Genomic DNA, 27,138 nt, shown 5'->3' on the forward strand with positions numbered 1-27,138 from the left:
GAGCGGGAAATCATCTCTACCTGGGAGATGGCTGTGGGGTCTCTGAGAGACACCCACCAAACACAGAGCCAACAGTGGCCTCTGGACTCACAGGTGTCCTTCCAAACCAAGATAGCTAACGCTACATCTGTGAAGCAGACACAAGAGACGAGCACGTTACGTGAGAGGTGCCGAGACTTGTGGCCACTCTTTTCTTTTTTAAATTTATTTTATTTTTGAGAGAGATGCAGACAGAGAGAGACACCACAGCACTGCTCAGCTCTGCCTTATGGTGGTATGGGGGATTGAACCTGGGGCTTTGGAGCCTCAGGCACGAGAGTCTGCTTGCATAACCATCATGCTCTCTCCCCGACCCGCGGCCACTCTTACACGTGCAGTCCAGGAAGCCCAACAGCTGGCTTCTGGAGCGAGCAGGAAAGACGGGGTTTTCAGCTTCTCTGAGAGAGACGGCCTCTAAGCCTCACTGTGGAGAGCAGGCCCCGGGCAGCACGCAGCTCCCACCTCACCTCTTCACAGTGAAGGAAACCAATAGGATTTCCAGCTTTCTCAGAGGAGACCTGAATTTCTCAAGAGGAGATTCAGACAACAGGTGAATTTCAGGGGAGAAAATTCATTAGGGAAAAAAAAAAAAGTTGAACCGACGATTCAGAAACTTCGGAGGAGGAGCCACACAGAACTCAGCTGAGATGCAAAGGCAGGTGCATGTTGGGGGGGGCGGGGCACTGGCTTTTCTAGATTAGATTTCTTCTTTTCCTTTTATTACCAAAAACACTGCACAGCCCTAGCTTATGGTGGTGCAGGGGCCTGAACCCAGGCTTCGGAGCCTCAGGCATGCAAAGCATCTTTCATGATCATTACGTTGTCTTCCCTTGCCCCAAGTTTAAAATAAAAATTTTCACTTCAAAAGCCATGCGGTGGGCAGAGCACGGGGCTGGCATTCGTCAGGCCCCAAGTTCAGTCACCAACTGCACACGGGCCAGGCCGGAGCAACGCTCTGCTTCTGACCCTCCTGTGTCAATATGACCGTCTTCAACAAAAATAAAACTTGAGATGCCAACAAAAGGTAGCAAGGCCTGACTCACGGCGAGCACGGCGAGGTGACGGTGGGGGTACAGTCCTCTGGCTGAGAAGCATCCAAGGGCCCGGGCGGGCTCGGCCGACAGCAGTCTGCTAGGAGTACTGCGTCCCAAACGGCTGGCTCTTGAGATACAGGGGGAAGAGTCTCGCGTCAGCCGGAAATAACTTCTGCAATCACCTTTTCCAACGGGAAGAACTGGGTGCTTCCCCAGGCGCCGGTGTGCTGCACCCACCGGCTGAGGCCCTGCTGCCTCTCCAGTCAGCCCACACCTGACAGCACGTGTCCTGGACTTTGCGCCACCTCCTCCAGCTGCTGAGGACTCAGGTTGGCTAGTCTCCACACACACACAAGCACACGCACTCACGCACGCACTCACACACACACGCACTCGCACTCACACACTCGCGCTCACACTCACGCACACTCACACACTCGCGCTCACACTCACGCACGCACACACTCACACACACACGCACGCACGCACACACTCGCACGCACACACTCACACACTCATGCACACACGCACACACACTCGTGCTCACACTCACGCACGCACACACTCGCACTCACACACTCGCGCTCACACTCACGCACGCACACACACTCATGCACACACTCGCGCTCACACTCACGCACACACTCGCGCTCACACTCACGCACGCACACTCACACACTCATGCACACACGCACGCACACACTCGCGCTCACACTCACGCACGCTCACTCACACACTCATGCACACACGCACGCACACTCACGCACGCACACACTCATGCACACACGCACGCACACACTCGCGCTCACACTCACGCACGCACACACTCATGCACACACGCATACACACACTCGCGCTCACACTCATGCACGCACACACTCATGCACACACGCACGCACACACTCGCGCTCACACTCACGCACGCACAGACACTCACGCACACACGCACGCACACGCACACACCCCTTTAGGACGCACTGACGAAAAGGGGGGCGAGACGGAGCCCGGGCATCACCCCGGCGCCTGTGAGGCAGGGACTGAGCCAGGACCCCTGCTCCCAGAAGCCGGCCAAGTCCTCTACGGGCGGCAGGAGCCAGAGGCAAGTCCCAGCAGGAAAGCTTCCTGGACGACCCGACCCAGTGGGACTAAAGACCCCAAACCACGCAGGGGACGGGCGGCACGGCCACTGGAAATGGTGGCCCGGGGCGTCTTGGGGGGGGGGGGGGCTGCAGGGCAGGCCGCCACCTGCGAGGTCGGTGGCGTCTCAAACTCCTAGCCTCCCGGCCTGGAAGCCCCTGCTGGTCCACCCGGGAAAAGCCCCCTTCCCCCGGGGCCGGCCGGAGGGTCAGCCCACCCCGGGGCCCAGCCTCCACACCTATTGGGCCGGTGACCCTGTGCCACAACGGGGGCTGCTGGGGGGGGGGGGTGAGGAGTCACGGCGAGACCCTCTTCTCCCTGGCACCTCCAGCACCCTCCACAGCGGCACCCAACGCAACAGGAATGGGGGCCCCTGCGCCCTCCTGACACCCGGGTGACCTTGGCTCGGCTGGGGCCCGGCAGACGGGGCCCCGTGCGGCTGGCTGCCCCGCGGGCTGGGGGCTGGGGGCTGGGAGGCAGCCTCCTCTACCAGACGCTGACCCCGGGCAGCAGCGCTCACCGTGGCCTCCCCACCACCTCCTCCACGAGGTCGGCCCCTGGTTCGAGCTCAGCACGACCCAAACGGCCACCCGGACACCGAGCTCAATCGCCGGGCCCAGGCCGGCTACGGCGACAGCCCCATGCCGGCTTTCCAGGGTCACCCGGCGAGCAAAGGCCGGCGGTTCCCCCCGTGACTGACAGGTGAGCCGGCGGCCTCGCGGGCCCCAGGCCGGGCCACTGGGTCCGCACGGGCCCCAAGCCGGCAGGAACGGCCCGGTGGGCGAGCCCCAGCGTCCCCACCGCCCGGGCGAGCGCCCCCTCCCCGCCGGCCCCCCGCCCGACTCGATGGTGCGCCCGCCGGCCCGCGTGACCCACCGCAGCCAATCGCGGACAGGCATCCGCACCACCGAGACGACGGCGCGAGCTAGAGGCGCCCCCCGCTCGGCCGCCCGCCCGCCCCGCCGCCATCTTCCCGCGGAGGACCGGGCCCCGCGCCGGCGTCCCGCGCCGCCACCCGGCCCCCGTGACTCGGGTCCCCGAGGAAAGCGGGCCCCTCCGCCCTCGCCCCCGCCGGTCGCGCCTCCGCCTTACCCGCTCCACTCTTATCAGCGGGAGGAAACCGAGCTCATAAGGTGGGCGCCGTGGCGGGACGCGGGCGAGCCGCCATCTTGGTAAAGGAGCCGAGGTGACGCCTGACCTCCCCCCGCCCCCGGCCTCTATATGGCCAACCGCCGCGGGAGGGGCTCCGCGCCTGCGCACGGCACCCTGGGCCGCCCGCGCCTGCGCGCTGCGCGGGGTGGGGGGGGGGAGCCGCACGGGGGATCAGGAAGGAGCTGGCAGGGGCGGGGCAGCGTGGTGGCGTCATCCGCCGGCGCGGGCGGGGCAGCGTGGTGGCGTCATCCGCCGGCGCGGGCGGGGCGGAGCTGGGCGGGTCCGCGGTGTCCTCGCTGGCTGCTGGTGTGCGGTGCTGGGCGGTGAGTGTCCCCGCGTCCTCGCGGGCGGGCGGGCAACTTTCTCGCAGGACCGGGGCCTCGGGGTCCCGCGATGGGTGGGGCGCCGGCCCAGGGTCCCCACTGTCCCCCGCCATCCCGGGCCCGCCACTCTCTCCCTCGCCCTCCCCCCACTCCTCTCTGGTCGCCGACCTGTTCCGTCGCTTCTCGGTGGTCTCCTGTCCTCCCCCAACTCAAATCCGGGGGTCCCAAGCCTCTCTCGTTCCCATCCGCCTGGTCCTGGGACTTCTCGGTCCTTCCCTCTTCCTCCTCCTCCTCCTCCTCCGGTCCCCCATCCGGGATTTCCGCGCCCACATCCGGCAGTCCCGCGGCCCTGGGTCTCTGACCATCCCCCGGCCCACCCCCGCCCGCCGCGGCTTCCTGGGCCCGTGTCCCTGGAGCTCCGGCTCGGGCAGGACCGAGTGACCGCTGGCTCTCCGGGTGCGAGTGAGTGGAGCAGCCTCCGCCATGGGCCAGGCCGAGGAGGGAAGTGCTGGCGGCACAGCCACCTTGCTGTCCACCTCCAGCCTCCCTGGCGGCGGATAAGGCTGGGAAGAGGAGGACGTCCCCGGGCCACATCCGGAGCGACAGCTGCGACGGGGCCCAAAGTGAAGGCCTGAGCCGCGGATTCCTAGTCTCCGGCCCAGGGGGAGGGCTTGGCCTGCTCGCCCCCCCCCCCCCCCCACACACACACATGCAGACTCAACCACCGCGGTCTCCAGAACTGAGGTCGTGGGCTGTGGTTCCTGTCGCCTCCGGCCTGCCTTCCGTCTGTCCCCTTGCCTTGGTCGCCCTCTTCTGCTGCTCTGGCCCCAGCCGGGTTGAGTTCCGCTTCTCGGCTGCCTTTGTTCTTCCTGGCTCCGTACTTAGCTGTGTGGTCACCGCGGCCACTGCCTGCGCCTAGTAGGCCCTCTGGTGTTTGCCAGGTGGTGGCCCCCCGGGGCATCTCGGTGAGGGCCGGCTCCCACTTGCCGTCTTTGCATCTCGGGGCACCCTGGCACCTGCTGAGCTCTGTGGAGCTCGTGCCGTCCCCTCTGCCTGTCCTCCTCTTGGGGGAAGCCAGCTCTGTCCGGGAAAGGCTCCTCTGGTCACTCCCGGGCAGAAGCTGGTGGCCGAGAAGTGCTGCCCCGGCACATCGGACGCTCCTTTGGCAGCAGACACAGAAGCACTTTGCCTCCTGCCCACCCATCCTCGCTGTACTGGGGGGTCCTGCAGGGACCCTGGGGGGAGGAGGCCCAGAGCCCCGGCGCAACCCCCTGTTCCTCTCCTGTGGTGTTGAGAAAGTTGTTTTCTCCTCTGTGAGTCGGGATTGGGGGGGGGAGTGCTGTTGTGAGGAAGAAGGGAGGCGTCGACAAGACCCCTGGCGTTGAGCGAGAGCACGGGCTGGAGGAGAGCCTTCTGCCTCTGCCGGCGCAGCTGGGGTTGGGGCTGCCAACAGTCTGCACCTGGGCTTCTGTGCTCACAGCGAGCCGCCCTTCCCCGACACCAGGTGCTCCCGAGGCCGGGCCCCTCAGCTCCGGCTGTACGTGAGCATCTAGCAGAAACTGAGCAGGAAGAAAGATGCACAGCACCGCTCCACCGCCAGTGAAGCCGCCCCCTGCGGGCGGGGGACCCGGGGCTTGAACCCAGGTGTGTGCCCTTGGTAGCATGAGTGCTTAACCAGGTGCACCAGCACTTGGCCCCAGTGGTGTGCTGTTTAAAGCTTATTTCCAAAGAGGAGAGCCGCAGTGGTGTGTTCTTTATAGCTTATTTCCAAAGAGGACAGCAAGAATTAGGACGTCGCTTTGGCACGTTGGCTGCCAGGCAGTGAGCTCAGAACCTCAAGTTTGAGAGTCCAGCACGTCAACCTTGCCGCCTGCCAGGTCTCGGGAAGGGTGTGTTAGCTGTAAGTAGTCATCAGAAAAATTAACGAGGGGTAGATAGCATAATGGTTATGCAGAGAGACTGTCATGCCTGAGGTTCCCAAGTCCCAGGTTCAATCCCCCACATCATCATAGTCCAGAGCTGAGCAGTGCTCTAGTGAAAAGAAAAAGAAAAAGAAAAATTAGTGACAAATCTAAATTTCTGTTTCAGAACAAAAAGTATGAAGGACTTGGGGTGAGGTGACAGAAACTTAGTAAAATTATCTGGGATTGGAAATAGTGTCTGGACGTTTTGTTTGACACGAGAAAGAAGGAGCACAACTAGGCCTAGGGGTTACTGAGCCAGGGGCCAGGCGTGTAGGAGGCACTCCGTCTTTTCCAGTGGCAGCCATCCCTGGGTCACACCTGCGGCTCAAAATAGAAAGTAGGTCTCAGTGGGAGGGGTGAGAGGCCCCGTCTCTCGAGGACCCCTCAGCGTCCGGGCAGGATGTGAGTGAGGCCCAGGCCACAGAGCTCAGAGCACCTCTCTGCGTGCGTCCCCCTTGGGGAGAAGGACCATTTGCACGAGGGCATTCTGCTCCTGTGCCCCCGGACACCTGTTTTGGTCTCACTTTGTTAAGAAGACTTTTTTTTTTCTTCTTTGTTTCTAGTCCATGATAGACATTGCTATTGCAGAAAAGAACTTTTGTCCTTGGAGAAAATCGCTTGTATCTTATGTCCTGCCACTTGACTAAGTTACCTTACTCTAGAATTTTTTCAAAGAGTTTATTTATCACCCAGTGAGAAAACCAGGCCACCATGAGTCTGGCTACTCGGTGCAGGGGACAGAACTCAGGACCCTCTGTGAGGCTCTGTCTCTTATGGCGCCTCTCCCGCCACAGGATTCTTTGGGAGCCAAAGTATTTGTGTTTCCTACATATTCAGTCCTGTCGGCAAAACACCTTTGCGTTTCGTTTTTCATTTTCTTGCCCCACTGCATTATGTTCCTCTTGCCAGAGACTGACTAACTGATGAGACTGCAGTACATGGTTCTGTTTGGACCCTGAGTCAGTGAGAAGCATGGAAGAATTGAGACTGTCAAGGCCACAGAGGTAGCAACGGGCTGGTGTCGGGCAGCAGAGGTCCCAGGTTCAGTCCCTGGTACCTCCATAAGCCAGAGCTGAGCAGTGCTCTGGTGAAGAGAGAGAGAGAGAGACAGTCAGAAAAGTTTGGACACTGAATTAAAAAGAATGAATGAGAAGCAGGAACAAAAAAGAACTATTAGGGAGCTGTTACTTTCTCCCGTGACAAGGCTTTGTTGCTTTCTTCATCCGGCATGCCCATCTGGGTGGGCACCTCTGTCTTTGGTCCCCAGAATGGCCTGAGCCCTGCTTCGTGTCTGTGGAGCTCGGCTGCCAGGCGTCACCTGTCCGAGAATATTAGTGGAGAGCTGCTCCATGCGTCGCTGGACTCCGAATGCTGTCCAGTCTGTCTTCCGTTCATTGTAAAGATTGATTTTGTAATTAATAGGTTGAGGGAGAGAGCCGGAGCACCATGCTGGCAAACGCGTGCTGGTATTGGGACTCAGTGTCACGTGCGCGGGAGTCCCGCGTCCCAGCCACCCTGCCACATCTCGGTCTGCATCCGGGCTGGTGCCAACGGCTCCGGCGGGCGACCTCACTTGCTCCGGCGCCTTGTCTGCCCGGGCCGGACGGAGTCGGCCGCTGAGGCTGTCGCTCGGGGCTCCCATGGGCGGCTCCGAGGCCCCTTCTGTTCTTGCTTTCTCTTCTCTTCCTGCCTGTGGTCCCAGATTGGCCGGGTGCAGGGATTCACCCGCTTCATCCAGATTCTCAAACGGGGGACATGACAGACTTGTGAGGGATTTGTTTCAAAAAGCCAGTCTTGGGGTCTTGTTTACCCCTCTTTCTTGTGTCTTCAGTTATTCTCTTCCTGATTTTTTTCCTGTTTCCTTCTGAGCCAGTTTGTTCATTTCTCACCATCATGACGGCCAGACTTCTGTCCTCAGGATTCTTCAGTCACTGAACTGAAGGCTGTGAAGTTTTGGCCGCAGACTTTATTTAGGGCTGTCTAGATAACGTGTGGCATTCCCTTTTGCTGCCCTCCTTGATCCAAGGGTTATTCAGGAATGCCCCCCCCCAAAAAAAAAAAAAGGTTGTTTTAAGGTTGTTTTAATGCTGACTGATTGACGGGAGGGGAGAGGCAGAGCCTCCCCTGCACACATGGTGCCACGGAGCGAATTTGGCCTCGCGCCTGGGAGAGAGGGAGAGACAGGGAGAGACAGGGAGAGAGAGGGAGAGACAGGGAGAGGGCCGGTGTGCTAGTCACTGCGCCACCTTCCTGAGCGCCGGGGCTTCACGCTCTGCTTTTGATCTTTCTCTCTAGCTTTGTTTTGTGTGTTGTCTCTCGTGCCAGGACGTGACAGCACTCAGTCCCTACCGCCCCTGAACAGAGCCCTCTGTCCTAGTAGTCTCAGAGCGGGGAGACACAGACAGCACAGCCCACTCCGCCGGAGCCTTGCCCAGCCTGAGCGCCCGCCCAGTGCAGGGGCCGCCGTGCAGGGGCCGCAGACCGAGCGCCCCGTGACAGGCGCGCGTGACAGGTGCGCTCCGCTGGCCGCCCGCCCCCCCCCCCCCCCCCCCCCCGCACGCCCGTCTGGATCGCAGTCCGGACTGTCCAGCGGCCAGGAGGCCCCGCGTGTGGCGACCCTCTGCTCGTCTCGGCATCCCCCTCCTACTCAACCGCTCGCTCCCTGCGCTCTCTCCCCAAGGCTGTCTTCCTCCCGGTTCCTCCTGTGGCTGTGGCGTCTGCCGCCTTGGTCCTTCTCCCTGGGGTGCGTCTTCCAAGCCGCTTGCTGCCTCAGGCGGAACCCGCATTCGACTCGGCGGGAAACCAGTGACTTCTGGGCTGAGCAGGTCCTGTTGGAACGGCTGCCCTGCCACCCTGGTGGTGCTGTCGTCCAGGCCCCGGTGATGCCCCTCCCGCCCCCTCGGAGGCGGGGAGACGGGGGCACACTCGGGCGGGACCCCACCCACACGCCCTGGGCTCCGCAGCGTCGCTGGCCTCGCCTGTGTCCCGCCTGGACCCGCTGCCGGGCCGCCAGCCCGTCCCATCGAGGGCCGTGCGTGAGTCTGCGGCCTCGGTCCCGCGTGCCGGCATCGCTGTCCTCGAGTCGGGGCCGAGACCGCGGGAGGACGAGACCGCGGGAGGACACGGCCGCCACCTCACCCCGGCTTCTTTGTTTCCCTTCACAGGTGAGGGAGACAGACCCTGCAGAGATGTCGAAGGTGAGAGGCCCTGTGGCGGGCCGAGCCGTCCCCTTCCTCAGTGCCGGCGTCTCGTCCCTAGACCCCTTCACAGGCGCTCCGTCTGCCCCCTCAGATCGCTCCCGGCAGACCGGTCTCCGTGCAGGCTAGCGACCTGCTGCTGTGAGGTGCTGGGCCTCTTGGGCTCGCCAGAGCGATTCCCCTCAGCTCTCGCAGATGCGTCCCGGGCTCCGAAGCACGTTACGCCGCGAGCCGCTGGGGGAAGCGGCACGTGTGCTTAGCCTTGCCAGACCTTTCTTCTGCTCCCGGGTTTGCGGGGTCCTGGGCGCCCACTAGCAGCTGGTGGGTGAGCCTCACGTCAGGTCTGTTTATTTTTTCCGCCCCACCCCCCCTTTTTTCTTTTAAGATTTTGTTTGTTTACTCATGAGAAAGAAAAGGAGAGAGAGAGAGAAGCAGACGTCCCTCTGGTACACGTGCTGCCGGCCATTGAGCTGGGGACCGCACGCCTGAGAGTCCAGCTCTGTACCCACCGCGCCACCTCCCGGATCACTTTCCAGCCGTTTACTTATCTTCCCTTTAGTTGCCTTATCGTTTTAGCGTTGTTATGTTAGCGTTGTTACTGTTGTTTACCATTGTTATTGTTGTTACTGATGTTGTTGGCTAGGACAGAGAAATGAAGGGGGAAGACAGAGAGGGCGAGAGAAAGACAGACCCCTGCAGACCTGCTTCCCCGCCTGTGGAGCGACCCCCCTGCGGGTGGGGATTCGGGGGCTCCAACCAGCATCCTTACTCCGGTCCTTGCTCTTGGCGCCATGCGCTCCCGCCCGCCCCGACCTTTTTAAACCTGTATTTTAATGAGACAGCTGAGCACTGCTCTGCTCTGACCTGTGGTGGCGCGGGGACGGGCTCGGCAGTCTCTGCAAGGCAGCTGATGACGCGGGGGTGCGTGTGTGTGCGTGTGTGCGTGTGTGCGTGTGTGCGTGTGTGTGTGTGTGTGTGTGTGGTCTCATTTCAGCAACAGCCAACGCAGTTCGTCAACCCAGAAACTCCTGGCTATGTCGGGTTTGCAAACCTCCCCAATCAAGTTCACCGGAAGTCCGTGAAGAAAGGTTTTGAGTTCACGCTCATGGTGGTCGGTAAGGAGTCGGCCTGTTGATGGAACACTGTCTCCTCCCTGGTCGGCAGCAGCCGTGGCATCGCGGAAACGGCAGGACCGAATCACGCGGGTGTCTGTCCGTTGTTTTTGCCACGGGTTGGTTGTCCCGGGGCCCTGGTTCCTGGAGGGCACGGTGGCGCCCACCTCTCCAGGCAGTTGATTCTTTTCTTCTTCTTTGACACTGAGAGACGGGGAGGGGTTGGAGGGGCAGAGACACTGGCAGCACTGCTCTGCCTCTTGTGACGTTTCCCCGTGTGTGTGGGGACAGAGAACTTGAGCCCGCGTCCTCGTGCATGGTGGCAGATGTCCTCTGCCGGGCGCACCACCACCTAGCCCCTAAGTTGGGGGTTTGAAAGCAAAATTCTTGAGGAGTTTCAGCAGAAGGTAGTGGCGGGCTTTGCCGTCACTGACTCCACAGCTGCCCCTGCGCTGCCGGCCCCTCCCCTCTCTCCCACACTGGACACTGGGCAGCCTGACGTCAGGGCTGGGGCGTCGTGACTCGCACCTTGCTTTCTCTTAGAAGCACCTGTGGACGGTGGCGGGGCTGGGGTGGGGGGAGCTTGAGAAGGGCCTGAGTGTCGGGGACAGAGAGAAATGGAGAGGGGGGGAGAAAGACAGACACCCGCAGACCTGCTTCACCGCCTGTGAAGCGACTCCCCTGCACGTGGGGAGCTGGCAGGCTCGAACCGGGATCCTTATGCCGGTCCCTGCGCTTTGTGCCACCTGCACTTAACCCGCTGCGCTACCGCCCGACTCCCTGGAATGTAGTCTTCTTGGGAAGTGAGGAACCGCCAGCCCACAGGAGATTTCAAGACATGGGAGTCACTTAGAGATGCCATGAAAGGTGGGGGTCAGGCACCCCGGCACCAGCCCGCAGCAGTTTACAGCTCACAGATGGGCCCAGCGGGCAGCACGGGGTGAGGAGAGCCTTGCGGGGCGCGTGAACTGCCAGCAGTGTGGGTCCCAGGTCCCGGGTTGCTAGCGAACCCGGAGAGCCAGCCTGGAGCTTGAGGACCTGTCCCCTCTGCAGCCGGTCCCCCACACAGCGCTGGCCTGCCAGGCAGCTCTGCACAGCTGCTTAGTCCGCAGGGCCCGCCTCGCCCCGGCAGAGTGCGCTCCTGCATGGCGGGTTCGACGTTTGAGTTTTTTAGCCTGGCTGCTAAAAAGTAAAGCTTCCCGGAGCTGGAGTGGTGCCTCCGGTTAAGTGCACATAATACCACACGTGCTCAGGGACTTGGGTTCAAGCCCTCACTCCCCACCTTCAGGGGTTAAGCTTCATAAGTGGAGAAGCAGGTCTGCAGGTGTCTGTATCCCTCCCCTCTCAGCTTATTTCTCTGTCCTGTCCTAGAAAGTAGGAAAAAGTAAGTGTGGGAAAGCTGCTTGTGGGTGAAGGTCTGGGCCTCCTGCGGCCCTGTCCCTGATGGTTCACGGCCCGGGTGACCCCTCCTGCCCCCTGTCCCTGGGAATGGCGGGGGGGGGGGGCTGCCCGAGTCTCTGGCCCCCAGAGCCTGCTGTTGGCTCGTGCTGTGACGGCTGCAGACAGGCCTCCTGTGTGTCCTGTGTATCAGAATGAAAGCCGCCTCCTCAGCCCACCCCGAGCTTGTAAAGCAGTGGGGTCGTGTGTGTGGGACACGTCTTGTTTCTCGTAGTCGCTGACCTGCTCACGCTGACCGCAAGCCCCCATCTCCCTCCACTGAGACAGGAGGGTCTCCAACCCGCAGTCCCGTGGGGAGACCAGTAGTCTACACAGCCCCGGACGCTTGACCGTCACACGCGTGACCCCAAGACGTCCATTCTCATTCCAGGTGAATCGGGGCTGGGGAAGTCGACTCTCATCAACAGCCTGTTCCTGACCGACCTGTACCCCGAGAGGGTCGTTCCCGGAGCTGCAGGTGCGCCCTCACGGTGTGCTGGCTGTGTGTGTGACCCGGCTCTGAGCCCGGCCCCACCGCGCTGGGGGTGGGGGGTGTCTTCTCCCGCTCTTCTGTATTTGGAAGTCAGCCTGGAGAGGGGAAGCCCCACGAGCATAAAAGAGTAGTGAGGTGATCTGCTGGACAGACACTGTCCCACCGCACACTGTCCTGAGCCTGTCTGTCTGTCTGTCTGTCTGTCTGTCTGTCTGCAGTGGGCAGCCCCCTCTGCCCACATCTCATGCTTCACGGGAGGCTCAAGTGAAAATATCGATTCTTGGGAGAGCGGGTGGCCGCGGCCTGGGTAGCCCCAGGTCCCTGTCCTGCGGGAACACTCCTGTGTGGCCCAGCACGGGTCTCGTGCAGGCAGTGGCTCAGAAGCCGGCCTGCGCCCACAGGGCCGGGCCACCTGGCGCCAGGAGCCCCCGTGTTGAATTGGCTCACCCGCTGAACAGAAATGCTTGTTTCCGGTCTCCTTCCCAAGCATCCCTTTAGTCTTTTTTTTTTTTTTTTTAACGTACATATGAAGAATTAAGGTTATTGCTTTTTGTTTGTTTTACCAGAGCACTGCTCAACTCTGCCTTATGGTGATGCTGGGGATTGAACTTGGGACCTTTGGTGCCTCAGGCATGAAAGTCACTTGACATTACCACTATGCTATCTCCCCAGCCCAAGTTAAGGGCAACACGTCTTGTTTCTCATAGTCGGTGATTCAAGAAAAGGCAGTGAGACTCCAAACTCAGGAGCCAGGCGATAGGCACTGGCTCTGGCCCCCAGCAGCTGGTAGCGGCCCCTTGGCTGAAGCTGCTTGTCCACGTGTGGTCTGAGACATGGGTCCCCTGCCCCCTGGCCTCAACCTGCCGCTGGCTGGGACTGGGAGGGTTTGCACAGCCCCCGTGTCACCTTCTGGGAACCTCCCCAGCTGACAGAATGACCTTCACAGTCACTCATTGGAAGGAAGTAGCAGGTGGTTTCTCCACCCCGCAAAGTAGCTGAATTAAGATGCAGTTGAGGGGGCCGGGTGGTGGCGCACCAGGTTGAGCGCACATGTCACAGTGCGCAGGGACCCAGGTTCGAGCCCCCAGTCCCCACCTGCAGGGGGAGAAGCTTCACAAGTGGAGCAGGGCTGCAGGGGTCTCTGTCTCTCGCCCTCTCTAGCCCTCCCTTCCCTCTCGATTTCTGACTGTCCAATCAGTCAATAAAGATAATAATAATTTTTTAAAAAAAGATGCAGTCTCTTACGAACTTGCTTCTTTTCTAGAGAAAATCGAAAGAACTGTGCAGATCGAGGCCTCGACCGTTGAGATTGAGGAGAGAGGGGTGAAGCTGCGTCTGACAGTGGTGGACACGCCTGGCTACGGGGACGCCATTAACTGCAGGGACTGGTGGGCTCTGCGGGGACTCTGAGGGGCCGGGGCTGTGCGTCTTAAGATTTGCCTGGGCTTGAGGGGTACGTGTGTAATAAGACAGCTAAGGCAAGTCAGTCACAATTTTTTATTTGCCACCAGGGTTATCGCTGGGGCTCGATGCGGGTACTATGAATCCACCACTCCCAGCAGGCCCCCCCACACACACCTTTTTTTCCTCTTTTATTTGCCTGGACAAAAACGGGGAGGAAAGAGACTGGCAGACCTGCTTCATTACCTGTGGAGCTTGCCTCCCTGCAGGGCACCACTGCCAAAGCCCCTCCATCACAGCTCCCCCCCCCCCCCGACTGTGAGGTGGCGGTATCGTCCCACCCCCCCACCCCCCACCAGAGTTCTTGTCGGTCACGACTTTTTCAAGCGCTCCTTGTTTTAAAAAGAACATTTTTGTTGTTTTATTATGACTTTTTAATTTGTCTAATATTTGATAGGACAGAGAAGTTGAGAGGGGAAGGCGAGAGGCAGAGAGAGACACCTGCAGGCATGCCTTACCACTTGGGAAGCTTCTCTCCTGTGGGTGGGGACCAGGAGCTTGAACCTGGGTCCTTGGGCATGGTGACAAGTGTGCTCACCTGGGTGTGCTCCTGCCACCTCCAAAGCGTTCCTTTTTGTAAGGACTCGTTTCACATGAGGCAGATGTGGCATGTGAAGGAGGTCAGACTGGCAGCCTCGGGCCTGCGTGTCCGCCGCTCCCCACGAAGCTTCCTGGAGGCCGCAGCCGGGATGCACAGATGATGGGGTTGCACAGCACTCTGGGCGGGCAGGATGGCGGCCCCGGGCCCCCGTTAGCACCTCTGCACACTCGAGGAAGTCGGGAAGCGGGGAGTGAGAGCGGCTCCCCCGACTGCACAGAAGTTCCAGGCTCAGACGGAGGGCGTGTGCCAGGGCAGGGCTGGGCCTTGCTTCTCTGGGGAGTCTCCCGAGCTCTGTGCCCTGCAGCCCCTTCACACTGTGACCCCGCTGACTCTGTGTGTGTATGTGTGGGGGCCTGTCTCCTTGACGTTGACGGTGTCTGTCCGCAGCTTCAAGACCATCATCTCCTACATCGACGAGCAGTTTGAGCGCTACCTGCACGACGAGAGCGGGCTGAACCGGCGGCACATCGTGGACAACCGCGTGCACTGCTGCTTCTACTTCATCTCGCCCTTCGGCCACGGGTGGGTGTGGGCGTGGGCGTGGGTGTGGGTGCACCGCAGGGGTGTGGGGGGGCTGGGCTCCCGTCTCTACCCTCTGCACACGGGATAGGGCGAGTGAGGGCGTCCTCCCCCGTTCACACAGGCTGAAGCCCCTGGACGTGGCGTTCATGAAGGCCATCCACAACAAGGTGAACATCGTGCCCGTCATCGCCAAGGCCGACACGCTCACCCTGAAGGAGCGAGAGCGCCTCAAGAAGCGGGTGTGTGTGGGGCGGGGGCGGGGGGCGTCCTGCCGGCTCGAGTGAGTGTGAGCGGCGCCCAGTGGCCTCTGTTCCGGGGAGGCAGGGGCAGCTGGGGTGGTTAGAGCGTCCCAGGCCCATCCTCTGCCAGTTCTTCAGGCTCCACTGCAGCTCTGAGCGGCGGCAGTCCTCCGGTAGCCCCCTCGTCCAGCGGCCTTTGGGGTCCCTCAGGGTGTCTCCCCGTGGCTCCTGTGTGCTCTCGCCCACCACCCCGTGTCCTCTGCCCCATGGGCTCTGGCTCTGCTTAACCCTCGGTCATGGTGCCGTGGGGGTGCAGCCATCTGCCACTGTGATCATGCACCCCACCTCCTAACAAGAAACACTTTTCTTTTTTACTTATTTTATTAGATTAGGCAGAGAGATAAGTGGGATAGAGAAGGAGAGACACCAGCAGCCTGCTTCACTGCTCATGAAGCTTCCCGCTTGCAAGTGGGGACCAGGGGCTTGAGCCTGGGTCCTCGTGCACTGTGACCTGCATCTAACCAGGTGTGCTACCGCCTGGCCTGGCAAGAACCACTTTCATGTGGATAACACAGGTCCTTGTGCCCTCTGGCGAGTTCTGCCCTGGCCTTCCTGTGTCCAGAGTCTCCGCTACGTCATGGTTTTCTGCTGACATCTCCCAGTCAGAGTTGGGCAGAGGGCACCTCCTTTGTCAGTCAGGAGGTTTCCTTGGCTCAGGGCGGAGACAGCTGTGTGAGGAGCAGAGGTGCGTGACTTGTAAGGCTAGAGTCAGAGGTCACAGTAGAGTGAGGTTTGTGTGAACTGTCCTTTTTTTTTTTTTTTTTTACAATTCTATTTATTAATGAGGAAGATATGAGAGAGAGAGAGAGAGAACACCAAATGTCACTGTGATACATGTGCTGCCAGGGATTGAACTCAGGGACCTCATGCTTGAGAATCCAGTACTTTTACCCATGGCGCCACCTCCCGGACCACTGAAATGACCTGACGTCACGTGGGCTGGGTGGGTGCAGAGAGCCAGGGAGTGTGGGCATCCCGCCACCCTGGGGTTCTCTCTCTTCCCTCGCTCTGCATGTGCCCCACACTGTGTCTGTCTAGTCCTGTCTCCCCGCTCCCAGGAGTAGTCAGCCCGCTATCAGTCCCACTCAGAGGAGCCTCCGGGTGGCTCTGCCCCTTCTAGGCGTTGTCTGACGTGGCGGGAAGCAGCTCTAGCTGTCCCCAGAGGGGGTGGCATGGGGCAGCGCTGACCACAGGAGGTAAGCGAGGCTTCAACGCCACACGGCCCTCCCTGGCTCCCTCTAGATCTTGGATGAGATCGAGGAACACAGCATCAAAATCTATCACCTGCCGGACGCCGAGTCGGACGAAGACGAGGATTTCAAAGAGCAGACCAGGCTGCTCAAGGTAGCCGCCCAGCTCCACCACGGCCCCGCAGAGCGGCCGGGAGGGACGCTTTCCCGGGCGGGCTTTGCTCTCAGTGCACAGTGGCCTCCGCTGCCCCAGGCCGCTTCCTGGGGCCCTGCCCGGCTGCCAGCGGCCCTCCCCTGAGCGCCGTGAGCCTTCTTCCAGGCGAGCATCCCCTTCTCCGTGGTCGGCTCCAACCAGCTGATCGAGGCCAAGGGCAAGAAGGTGCGGGGCCGCCTGTACCCGTGGGGCGTCGTGGAGGTGGAGAACCCGGAGCACAACGACTTCCTGAAGCTGCGCACCATGCTCATGTAGGTGGGCGCGTCTGCCCGGGCCGCCGCCGCCGCGCAGAGCTGGGTCCTCACAGCGCTCGCTCTCGTTGCAGCACGCACATGCAGGACCTGCAGGAGGTGACCCAGGACCTGCACTACGAGAACTTCCGCTCCGAGAGGCTCAAGAGAGGCGGCAGGTCTGCCCCGGCCCCCGACCCTCCCGCAGTGTGGTGTGGGCCGCGCCGCCTCCGCCCCTCCGGGAGCGTCCGGCCGATTGCTGCCCCAGAAGTCATGGGTGGGCTCCACCAAGGCCCCTGGGGCAGGGCTCCAGAGTCGTTCCGGGAGCTGCTCCCTTCCTCCCCGACTGCCTGGCGGACGGCGGTGCTTGTAGATGGTCTGTTCTAACAGCGGTTTCTCTCCCCTCAGGAAAGTGGAGAGTGAGGACATGAACAAAGACCAGATCCTGCTTGAGAAGGAGGCTGAGGTGAGCGGGGCGCTGGTGTCGAGAGCCGCCCGCTGGACGCTCCTCTCTGCCGTGTTGTGTCAGCCTTTGTGGCGTAGAGCATCCTCCACTGTGTCCTCACGTCTGTCCGTGTCTCTCCGCAGCTCCGCCGCATGCAGGAGATGATCGCCAGGATGCAGGCCCAGATGCAGCTGCAGATGCAGGGCGGCGAGGGCGACGGTGGCGTGCATGGCCACCACGTGTGAGGTGAGGTGAGGTGAGGTGAGGCGAGGCGAGGCCCTGCCCTGAAGCAGGTCTTCCTGCAGCTGTCACGTCACCTGTGGGGCTGGGAGGTGGCTGGCCAGACTCCACCTGCGGCCCTGCACTGAGGAGACGTTCTGTGTGCTGATGCATCCTCCTCGCTTATCTGAGAAAGCCGTCCTGTAGCTCTAGAAGCGGGGGGACGGGGGTCAGCGTAGAGTAGAGTCACCGTCCCCTCAGTGTTCCCCTGGGGGGGTCAGAGTGGAATAGAGTCACTGTCCCCTCAGTGCTCCCCTGGGGGGGGTCAGCGTGGAGTAGAGTCACTGTCCCCTCAGTGTTCCCCTGGGGGGGTCAGCGTGGAATAGAGTCACTGTCCCCTCAGTGCTCCCCTGGGTGGGTCAGCGTGGAAGAGTCACTGTCCCCTCAGTGTTCCCCTGGGGGGATCAGCGTGGAATAGAGTCACTGTCCCCTCAGTGTTCCCCTGGGTGGGTCAGCGTGGAATAGAGTCACTGTTCCCTCAGTGTCCCCTGGGGGGATCAGCGTGGAATAGAGTCACTGTCCCCTCAGTGTTCCCCTGGGGGGGTGAGCGTGGAATAGAGTCACTGTCCCCTCAGTGTCCCCTGGGGGGGTCAGCGTGGAATAGAGTCACTGTCCCCTCAGTGTTCCCCTGGGTGGGTCAGCGTGGAATAGAGTCACTGTCCACTCAGTGCTCCCCTGGGGGGGTCAGCATGGAATAGAGTCACTGTCCCCTCAGTGTCCCTTGGGGGGGTGAGCGTGGAATAGAGTCACTGTCCCCTCAGTGTTCCCCTGGGGGGGGGTGAGCGTGGAATAGAGTCACTGTCCCCTCAGTGCTCCCCTGGGGGGGGGTCAGCGTGGAATAGAGTCACTGTCCCCTCAGTGTCCCTTGGGGGGGTGAGCGTGGAATAGAGTCACTGTCCCCTCAGTGTTCCCCTGGGGGGGTGAGCGTGGAATAGAGTCACTGTCCCCTCAGTGTCCCTTGGGGGGGTGAGCGTGGAATAGAGTCACTGTCCCCTCAGTGTCCCCTGGGGGGTCAGCGTGGAATAGTCACTGTCCCCTCGGTGTTCCCCTGGGGGGGCAGCGTGGAATAGAGTCACTGTCCCCTCAGTGCTCCCCTGGGGGAGCAGCGTGGAATAGAGTCACTGTCCCCTCAGTGCTCCCCTGGGGAGCAGCGTGGAATAGAATCACTGTCCCCTCAGTGTCCCCTGGGGGGGGTGAGCGTGGAATAGAGTCACTGTTCCCTCAGTGTCCCCTGGGGGGATCAGCATGGAATAGAGTCACTGTTCCCTCAGTGTCCCCTGGGGGGGGCAGCGTGGATTAGAGTCACTGTCCCCTCAGTGCTCCCCTGGGAGGGGGCAGCGTGGAATAGAGCCACTGTCCCCTCAGTGTCCGCTGTCCACCTGCTTCCTGTACACACACCCTCACAGTGGGCTCTCTGCTCTCAGGAACTGGTGGTCGGAGCCCCCGAACATCCCTCCTGCTGACGAGCTCCTCCTCTCTGTTTCCAGAAAGTACTTTCCGAGACGAAGAAGCCTCTGGCTGGGAGCCCCTGCATGTCTCCCCCTCGCCAGAGGGCCCTGCCACATTTCAACTTCAGTGCCTGAGAATTTGATTTTTCTTAATCTTTTGATGTTACTTTGTACGAAGCATCCTTAACATTTGTATCTCACCGTGTGCCAGACTGTTCCATGCCCTCCTTTCCCCTCCCCTCCTTGCCCAGCCCAACCGTGGCGTCCAGGCAGACTCGTGGGCAGCTCCTCTGGCTTCACCCGCCGTGCCAGTCACTGAGGAACTGGCTTGAGGGGTACTCAGAGCCACCCAGAAAGTTCCTGAGGGTGGAGTCTCTCCTCTCCTCTCTCCACAGCTGTCCCCCGCACACACACACACACGCAGACACACACTCGGGGCTTGGTGCAGCCAGCCACCCTGCCCAGATTGTCAGGGTGTAACGCCTGCGCTCACATGCAAGTAAGTCTGCCTTTCATGTGGCACTTCCTTTGGGGGGTGGCAGAGCTAACCAGTGACTTGCAGGGTGGTGTTCTGACACGGTTCACTGCTGAGGACTTCAGCGCCCACGCTGCCTCGCTCTCTCCCCACACGGCGAGCCAGGGAGCTCCCTCAGCCAAGCACGCTTTTAAGGGAGGTTTGCAGTTCGAGACTTTCACACTACACCCCACTGGTGTGGCCACCTGCCTGGAGGGAAGAAACCCAGGTCCTTCCTGGGCGGCCTCTGAGCCGGGACTGTGCCCAGTCTGCCCGTCCGTCCTCTCACCTCCCCAGCCTTCTTTATCGGGGACAGATGTCTCCCTGCCAGCAGTCGGGGTTGGGGTGCTACGCCCGATCCGTGCTCTGGCCACCCCCCATGTCCCTGTAGTGCACAGTGAGTGAGGGTGTCCCCAGGGAGACCTGGAAGTGACCGGGTGAGATGAAGTGCATCCCCCCAGAACAAGGGGCCTTTCCATGGCCAGACCCCGTTTCGGGTCCTCACAGAAAACGCCCCTTCTCTGCTGTGTCCTCGCTAGTGGGTGGTGTCATGGGCCAGGCGCTCCCTGGGCTCGGCTTGATGGTCCTGGCAAGTTAGCTGAGTCACTGAAAGCACTCGTGGGAAAGCCTGCCCAGCCCTGCAGGAGGAGTGCTGCCCCCGGGGCCGAGCTGTGCACTCCCGAGTCCCCCTGCTCCATGCCCACATCCAAGTACTTTTATTAATCTCCACCTAGACAAGTGTATTTTGAAAACCATTTATACAGCGATTTTGTATCCATTTGAAATACTAACCTTTTTATCAATAAAGCACTCTTGTTTAGATATTACCTCAGCGGTTGTCATTACAGTTTTTCTCTGGGGAAGGTGTGAAGCCTGAGAATGACCTGAGATCTTGGAAAACTCCAGAAAGGGGGTCGGGGAGCTCTGTACCTCAGTTCAGTGACAGTTGGCAGCTGCAGAGACAGGAGTCCTCACAGGTGACCTCAGTGACCTAGCAGGATGGATGTTTGGTCAGTCTCTGTGGGCAGTGCCCGTTCCAGAGGAGGACTGTTGAGGGAGACTGCGGGGACAGTAGCTGCTGTGGACTCACTTCCACCCCTGCAGGTAGACAAGCTCTGAAGCTGCTTGGAGGGAAAGCAGAGACTGGACTTTGTTTAAAGCAGTGGCCGCTCCACCCAGCAGCCTGGCCCCGCCCAGGCCCTGTGCCCCCTGGCAGACTGTCTCCAGTTCTTTCTCCAGCCCTCGCTGGTGGCACTGCAGACTTCACCACCCACTGGCCCAGCTGCCCTCCTCCTGCAGAGCTGTCCTGGGGCCTACTAGACGCTGACCTCCCAGGGGCTTGCTGGGATCCCCTTACCAACACCACTGTGCCTGGGGCCCTGCTGAGTTGCTGGCCAAGGCTTCAGGGAGGGAAGAGCAGTTTCTCCCATCTCAGCTTTGGCGACCGGGAGGGTCAGGTTTCTGTCTGGAGGCCCAGCTCTGTAGGTGGGCTGGTGAATGAGCTAGCTAGTCTGCTCTGGGTGAACCCTAGAATGTGGGGATGGGTACCCCTGAAGCCCAGAGGAAGGGGTTCCTGAGGACTTGCAACGAGGAAGCCTCCAGGAACTGGAGGCCTGGGTCCCCTGGATGGGGCATCCTGCTGAGGCTGGAGGGGGCCCTGGAGTGGCTGGGCCTTGGAGCTTTGAATCTGGCTTCCAATGCTGGATTTATGCTATTCCACTGCAGAATACTGTGCCCCAGTATGGTTCTGTAGCCCCCATGTCCACTTGGTCGATTCCAAATTATATTCCTCCATGAGGATCATTTCTGGAACCATCCGTTCCACCCCAGTTCCATGGCTGCCAGTTCTTAGCAACATCGCCCCGCCAGATATTCGTCGGGATGCGGCATCATCTAAGTTCATTTCCCACGTCTACGCTCGACCGGACCTGCCAATATACGCGGATATCTTCGCCCACCCTGTCCAACGCTTGACGTCTCGTCACCCAATCTGGTCCCCTACGCCTACACTGAACTTCTCTGTTCCAGACTCTTGGAAACAGAGTTGGCAGTCAGCTGAGGTAAAGAACAAACACCTCATCACAGACCCCTGCGAGCATCAACCCGGCTTTGACCTAGCACGTTATGATTGGGCCCTCCTCAATCGCTATGGAACAGTCCATGGCCGGTGCGCCGCTATGTTCCATCGCTGGGGAGCCAGAGACGACCCGAACTGCCCCTGCGGCTCCAGACAGACTATGACCCACATAGTCAACGACTGCCACCTCTCCAGATTCAAAGGAGGTCTCGAAACTTTACATCAGGCTCAACCTGACGCTGTTGACTGGCTACGGAAGAAGGGCAAACGCTAGAAGAAGAAATGCTGGATTTGAATGGCCAGTACTAGGGGGCCAGGCGGTGGCGCACCTGCTTAAGTGCACACACTACAGTGCACAAGAACCTGGGTTCAAGCCCCTGGTCCCCACCTGCAGGAGGGAAGCTTCATAAGTGGTGAAGCAGGGCTGTGCAGGTTTCTCTCCTCTCAATTTCTGTCTCTATCCAATAATAAGATTTAAAAAATGAATGGCCAGTCCTCTCGACAGCCTGGACAGAGGCCCCGCCCCCAGTCATGCCCCGCCCCTAAGCCTGAGTATCTGAATCCTCGAGCCCTCCTGCCCCGCCCTCTCCCCGCCTGTCGCCCAATCAGAACTCGAATCTTTCCCATCCCGCCCTCCCAACTACTCAAGCCCCGCCCCACCTGTGGGCAGGCCAATCGGCGGCGCGTCCGCGAGGGAGGCGTGGTGTGAGGGGCGGGGTATGTGCGGGGTGGGCTTGGTGATTGCTTCAGGGGCGGGGCAGGCCCGGGCGTGGTCTGTATGTGGGCGGGGCGTGACGTGTATTGTGGGCGTGGTCTCGAGGGGCGTGGTCGGGCGGGGGCGGGCCGGCCCGCGGGCAGTCGGGAGCGGGAGGGGCGCGGAGGCTACGGGCGGCTGTGTGGACGCGGACAGGAGGGCCGGACACGGGGCAGCAGTGTGGACAGGCCGCGGGTGAGTCCGGGAAGCCGAGGACTGTCTCTCTGCAGCCCCGGCTGGGCCGGGCAGCGTCCGTGGCAGAAGCCCCTCTGGGCGGGAACTGTCCCTCCTGGACACAGAACAGCGTGGGGTCTGGCCGGGCGGCAGCCGTGTCCTTGTGGAGCCTGGGCTGGAACCGTGGGCCGCTGGGGCCTTTCCTCGGGGAGAACCGGATTGACTGGGCCTGTCTCCTGGGGCGCGGAGGAATGTCAGCCTGGAGCCTGTGGGTGGGCCGCCAGCACTCAGTGTGGAGACGCAGGACTGGCCGACGTGTCCCCCTCCCTCCGAGCCCCAGGCAGGATGCAAGTGTCCCCCAGAATCCTGGACTGGGCAGCAGTGTCCCTCCAGGCCTTGGGCCGGGTGCCAATGCCCCCCATCCCAAAGTGGGTGGCAGTGCCCCCCTAAGCTGGGTGCTGATGTCCCCCCACCCGCTGGAACCCCAGGCTGGGCGGCAGTGTCCCTCCGGAGGCCGTGCGGAGCCCAGTGGGAATCTCCTGGCCCAGGACCACGCCCTCACGCTGGCGCAGATCTGTGGGAAGCCTGCAGGTGTGCACTTCCCGCCACCTCACCTGGGAGCCACCTGTGGGTTCTGTGGCAGGGTGTGGGGGCAGCCTTGGGGTGCGAGGCCTGCGCCTGGCTGAGCAGGGCTGGGTGACTGTCACTGAGTCAGGGGGTCCTGCACCTGCAGCCTGGCTGTGCCCTGGCAAACGCCTCAAGCCCACACTCCAATGGGGTCCCTCAAAATCTGAGCAGAGGTGCGATCTGGTTGTGCACCCCACTTATGGTGGCGGGCCTGGGGAGGCTGATGTGGGGTCACTGTCTGGCCACGCCACCTGCTCCCAATGGTCTTGGCACTGAGGTGGGTGGACAGATGTGCTGTGGGGAGTCTGGGGGGCAGTGGACTCCAGGCCCTGGGCCCCCTCCTGCTGCGGGCACAGACGCCATTTGCTTGTCTGTAAGGCAGATCGTGTTTGCTCATGTCCATCCAGACAGGAAGGGAGGCCAAGTCCACATGGGTGGCGTCAGCCTCCCGGCTTCTGGCTGTGGACCCGGGGCTGGGTGTGCAGTGACTGGGACCAGGTACACTTGTCACCATGAACGGGGGACCTGGGTTCAAACCCTGGTGCCCAGCTGAAAGGGGAAGCTTCACGAGGGGCAAAGTAGTGCTGCCGGTGCCTTTCTCTCTGTCTCTCTACGCCTTAGCTGAAAGGAAAAAATATGGCCTCCAGGAACAGTGGGGTCAGGCAGGCTGCTAGCAAGAACACCAAGAGGTTCTGATCCCTCCAGGAGAGAGAGGGAATGAGAGTCGGCATGCACAGCGTTGCGGAGTGAACTGGGGTCGCCTGGATGCAAGTCTGGCACTCCTCCCACCATGCTATCTCCCAGGCCACTGCTGCCAGGGATTTGTAAGGCACAGCCGCCATATCTCTGCAGGGGCCCAGCCCTCCCACGTGTGCTGTCATCACCCAGGGCTCTTCCTTATGCTGACAGAGACACAGAGACACTGCGGTACCAAGGTATCCCGCCAGTGCTGCTCCCAGGCACTGTCAGGGCTCAAATCTGGGCACAGGCCTGACCCAGCGAGCTCTCTGCTCCCAATGTTCTTTCTCTCACAGAGAAGCTATGTGCAACTGAGGTTCGAGGCTGTGAGGCACCAGACCCTGAGTCTAAGCTCAGCTGCAAGCCTGTGAGGAAGGCTGTGTGACCTTAGCAGGAGGGGAAACAGACTCGGGCCCTGAGGCCCCGGGTTCAAGCCAGCCCCAACACCACATGGGGATGCCACAGACAGCACGGGAGAGCTCCGTGGATGGCGGAGTGGGCCTGTACTGTCTCTCCTAGTGCCCTCCCTCCACTCCCTGCCCTGAGCCCACACCCCTCCTCCACCTGACCACACATGGCCCTCCACCCAGCAGGCAGAGCGGTTCCAGTGGCCCCGCTGCCCAGGGGGACACAGGAGAGAGGGACCAGAGAGCCTGGAGTGGGAGCAAGCAGAGGGGATGGTCTGCAGGAAAGGGGACAGAGTGACAGTGCTGGGAGGGGGTAGAGGGCAGGACACCGGGGACACATGGTGAAGGGAGGCTGTGAGACGCGGCAGGACACCAGCTCCAGCGGCAGCAGCTTGTGCAGAGCCGGGAGGCCAGCAGGATGCTCTGAGCACAGTGCTCTCTCCCACGGAAGGGAGGGGCCGGGCCAGCCAGCTCCCTCCGCACAGTGAGCTACGCAGGTCCGCAGGGCCTTCACTCATCGGTGACCACCAGGTCCTCCTGCTTGTCACCGCTGTGCTGCACTGTTCTCCTCCTCCAGAGGTGACTTTGTCTTTTTTTTTTTTTTAACTTAGGGCAGGGATGGGAGGGGCAGAGGCGAGGCTGGAAAACCCCTCGCTCTGGAGCTTCCCCTGGTGCTATTGCACCTCCAGTGTAGTGCCAGGGTTTGAGCCCAGGCTGCACTCCCAGCAAGGCAGCTGCCCTACCTGGTGAGCTATCAGCCAGACCCATAGATCTTTTTTTTTTTTTTTTTAAGATTTTATTTACTGATTCATGAGAAATGATAAGAGAAAGAACCAGACATCACTCTGGTACATGTGCTGCCGGGGATCAAACTCAGGACCTCATGCTTGAGAGTCCAGTGCCTTAGCCACTGCGCCACCTCCCGGACCACCCATAGATCTTCTTTTGTGTCTTGTATGAAGCTGCTATAGAAAACTGAGCGGCAGAGGTTGGGCTTCCCCAGGCCAGAGTGACAGACAGACTTGGTGACAAAAGTGCCTCTGTGGCCATGTCCCCGTGGCTTCCATCTGTCGCCCAAGACACCCGCTGAGCCTGCTGTGTCAGGTCATCCAGACACCAGAAGGCCACAGTGTCTGGCGCCTGGCCCACAGGGCCCATCGTGCTCAGCAGAGCGGAGGATGATAGCTGGCCACCCTCCATCGAGCCCCCACCCTTAGTGCTTTCATGGGACTAAGGCTTGAACCCAGGACCTAGGGTGTGGAAGAGAATGCCCTGCCCACTGTGCCTGGGCCCTGACTGGGTCTCTGTCACCTACACTGTGCAGGCCCTGTGTCCCCAGGTCCCCTGTCCCTGCTCGGCTCAGCCCCTCCTGGTAACACTCTTTCTCCCTTCAGGCAGGACAGCCAGGAAGATGGATGGCACCTACCGTGCCCTGCCCACGCCCGCCTCACGCCTGGGGACTCGGACCCCGGCTGGAGTGAGCAGCCTGGAGCCGGGGCAGACGCTGGGGACACGGCCAGTGGCGCCCCCAAGGGACAAGTGCTTGACGGTGCACGTGAGGCTACTGGACGACTCCATGGAGATGCTGGACGTGGAGGTCAGGCCAAGGGCAGGGTTCCGGTGTGCTCATGTCCACCGTTCTCCCTCGATGTCCTCAGTCTTCCCTGGGTGTGGGCAAGGTCCCCCAGGGGCCGCCAGCCCTGTGGGTTCATGTAAAGCACGCCCAGCTTCTGAGTGTTGGGACAGGCCCTCCCACTGTCCACACAGCACATGTGATCCAAGAGGACATGGTTAAGGAGGTCCTGGTGAACATGGTTAAGGAGATCCAGGTGGACACGAGGGAGGTCCAGGTGGACACGAGGAGGGAGGCCCAGGTGGACATGAGGGAGGTCCAGGTGGACACAAGGAGGGAGGTCCAGGTGGACATGGTTAAGGAGGCCCAGGTGGACACGAGGGAGGTCCAGGTGGACATGGTTAAGGAGGTCCAGGTGGACATGGTTAAGGAGGCCCAGGTGGACACGAGGGAGGTCCAGGTGGACACAAGGAGGGAGGTCCAGGTGGACATGGTTAAGGAGGCCCAGGTGGACATGAGGGAGGTCCAGGTGGACACAAGGGAGGTCCAGATGGACATGGTTAAGGAGGCCCAGGTGGACACGAGGGAGGTCCAGGTGGACATGGTTAAGGAGGTCCAGGTGGACATGGTTAAGGAGGCCCAGGTGGACACGAGGGAGGTCCAGGTGGACACAGGGAAGGAGGCCCAGTGGCCTTGGCGGAGACAGTGGTCATGCTGAGGTGTGGGAAGCCTTGCCAGGGCAGTGCCAGTGCTGGTGTGGGGCTGAGCCCATGAAGAAAGCCCTGGGCGGTCACCTAGACTGGCAGGACCAGTTTAGCTGCCTTGTCACTGGCGTGGGTGGGCAGCCAGGCAGGAAGCAGACCCACCTTTGCCCCAGAGAGCAGGGTGTGGGCACTCCCCTTCTGCCCTAGAGGCCTCTCCTGTGGGCACCAGGCTGAGGCAAGAGATCCCATTGTTGTGGTACCCTCCTGGATCAGCCACTTGCTGTGGGCAGGGAGGGAGAACGGAGGGTGCTCCAGAGAGCACTGACAGCGTCCTGTGGGTGCCAGCCAGCCGACGCAGGGGCCAGAAGGGAAGAGCCACGCTTCCAAGGGACCCAGCTGAGTGACCCTCACTGTGTGTCTCAGGAGCCAGCGCGTTCCAGAGAGTGTGTGGAGGGCAAGCTTGTCGCTGTGTGTTGGAATAAACGGACTGACTTTTTAGCGGCCTGGGTTCTTGCTGGGGTTCAAGCCTGTATGGCTCCACTGCTCTGGGCTTAGATAGAGGGTGGGAGAGAGAGACAGAGAGGAGAGACACCACAGCACTGCTTCACCATATGGTGGCTGGGGGCTCAAACCTGGGTCCTCGAGTGTGGCGGAGGGTCATTCCGCCAGATGATCTGTTTCCTGGTCCTGGGAGGGCTGCATCTTGTTGCTAGAGTTTTCAGAGCCTGGTCCTCACACGGGCACAGTTCCACGGCTCCCAGGTCACTTTCTCATTCAGAGAGACAGACGGACAGACAGAAACAGAGAGGATGAGACACCCAGTGCTGACATTCTCCCCAGTGCTGTGGCTCAAGCCTGAGCTGCACACGTAGCAAGGCAAAGGCCCTTCCCAGCCTGCTGCCCTGGCCTGGCTTGGCCCGGACCTTTGATCTGAGTGGGATGTTTGATGCTTGTTTGCTGATAAAAGAGCTTCAGGTCTCCAGAGAGAACTGC

The 27,138-nt window shown here is 60.9% G+C and overlaps 3 protein-coding genes across 8 annotated transcripts in view; 2 read left to right on the forward strand and 1 right to left on the reverse strand.

The window, feature by feature from the left end:
- The window catches only part of HDLBP (high density lipoprotein binding protein), a 29,108-nt gene extending 25,666 nt beyond the window's left edge, over window positions 1–3,442 (reverse strand). The window contains exon 1 of the mRNA XM_060193606.1: window positions 3,303–3,442. The gene's annotated coding sequence lies outside the window, so the exon portion shown is untranslated. The remainder of the gene's footprint in view (window positions 1–3,302) is intronic.
- Window positions 3,443–9,741: 6,299 nt separating this feature from the next.
- Window positions 9,742–18,780, forward strand: SEPTIN2 (septin 2). Its single transcript, XM_060193615.1, has 11 exons — window positions 9,742–9,961; window positions 11,787–11,873; window positions 13,153–13,276; window positions 14,338–14,472; window positions 14,594–14,711; window positions 16,014–16,115; window positions 16,281–16,426; window positions 16,501–16,584; window positions 16,814–16,871; window positions 16,994–17,096; window positions 18,617–18,780. Exons 1-10 carry the CDS (start codon window positions 9,757–9,759, stop codon window positions 17,093–17,095), a joined length of 1,161 nt encoding a protein of 386 aa, XP_060049598.1. The 5' UTR covers window positions 9,742–9,756; the 3' UTR covers window position 17,096; window positions 18,617–18,780.
- Window positions 18,781–22,083: 3,303 nt separating this feature from the next.
- The window catches only part of FARP2 (FERM, ARH/RhoGEF and pleckstrin domain protein 2), a 45,581-nt gene continuing 40,526 nt past the window's right edge, over window positions 22,084–27,138 (forward strand). For all 6 annotated transcript variants that reach the window (XM_060193608.1, XM_060193609.1, XM_060193610.1 and 3 more), the window contains exons 1-2: window positions 22,084–22,117; window positions 25,263–25,465. In XM_060193608.1, coding sequence (XP_060049591.1) covers window positions 25,280–25,465 — 186 coding nt within the window. In that variant the 5' untranslated portion in view covers window positions 22,084–22,117; window positions 25,263–25,279. The remainder of the gene's footprint in view (window positions 22,118–25,262; window positions 25,466–27,138) is intronic.

This window comes from Erinaceus europaeus, chromosome 7 (genome assembly GCF_950295315.1).
Source record: "Erinaceus europaeus chromosome 7, mEriEur2.1, whole genome shotgun sequence".
NCBI classification, from domain to species: domain Eukaryota; kingdom Metazoa; phylum Chordata; class Mammalia; order Eulipotyphla; family Erinaceidae; genus Erinaceus; species Erinaceus europaeus.

Coding starts and splice junctions, on each gene's coding strand:
- SEPTIN2 (XM_060193615.1), top strand. CDS start 9,757: ATGACGCGGGGGTGCGTGTGTGTGCGTGTGTGCGTGTGTGCGTGTGTG. Junction 16,427..16,500: donor AAGCTGCGCACCATGCTCAT/GTAGGTGGGCGC, acceptor CTCTCGTTGCAG/CACGCACATGCAGGACCTGC. Junction 16,872..16,993: donor TGCTTGAGAAGGAGGCTGAG/GTGAGCGGGGCG, acceptor GTCTCTCCGCAG/CTCCGCCGCATGCAGGAGAT.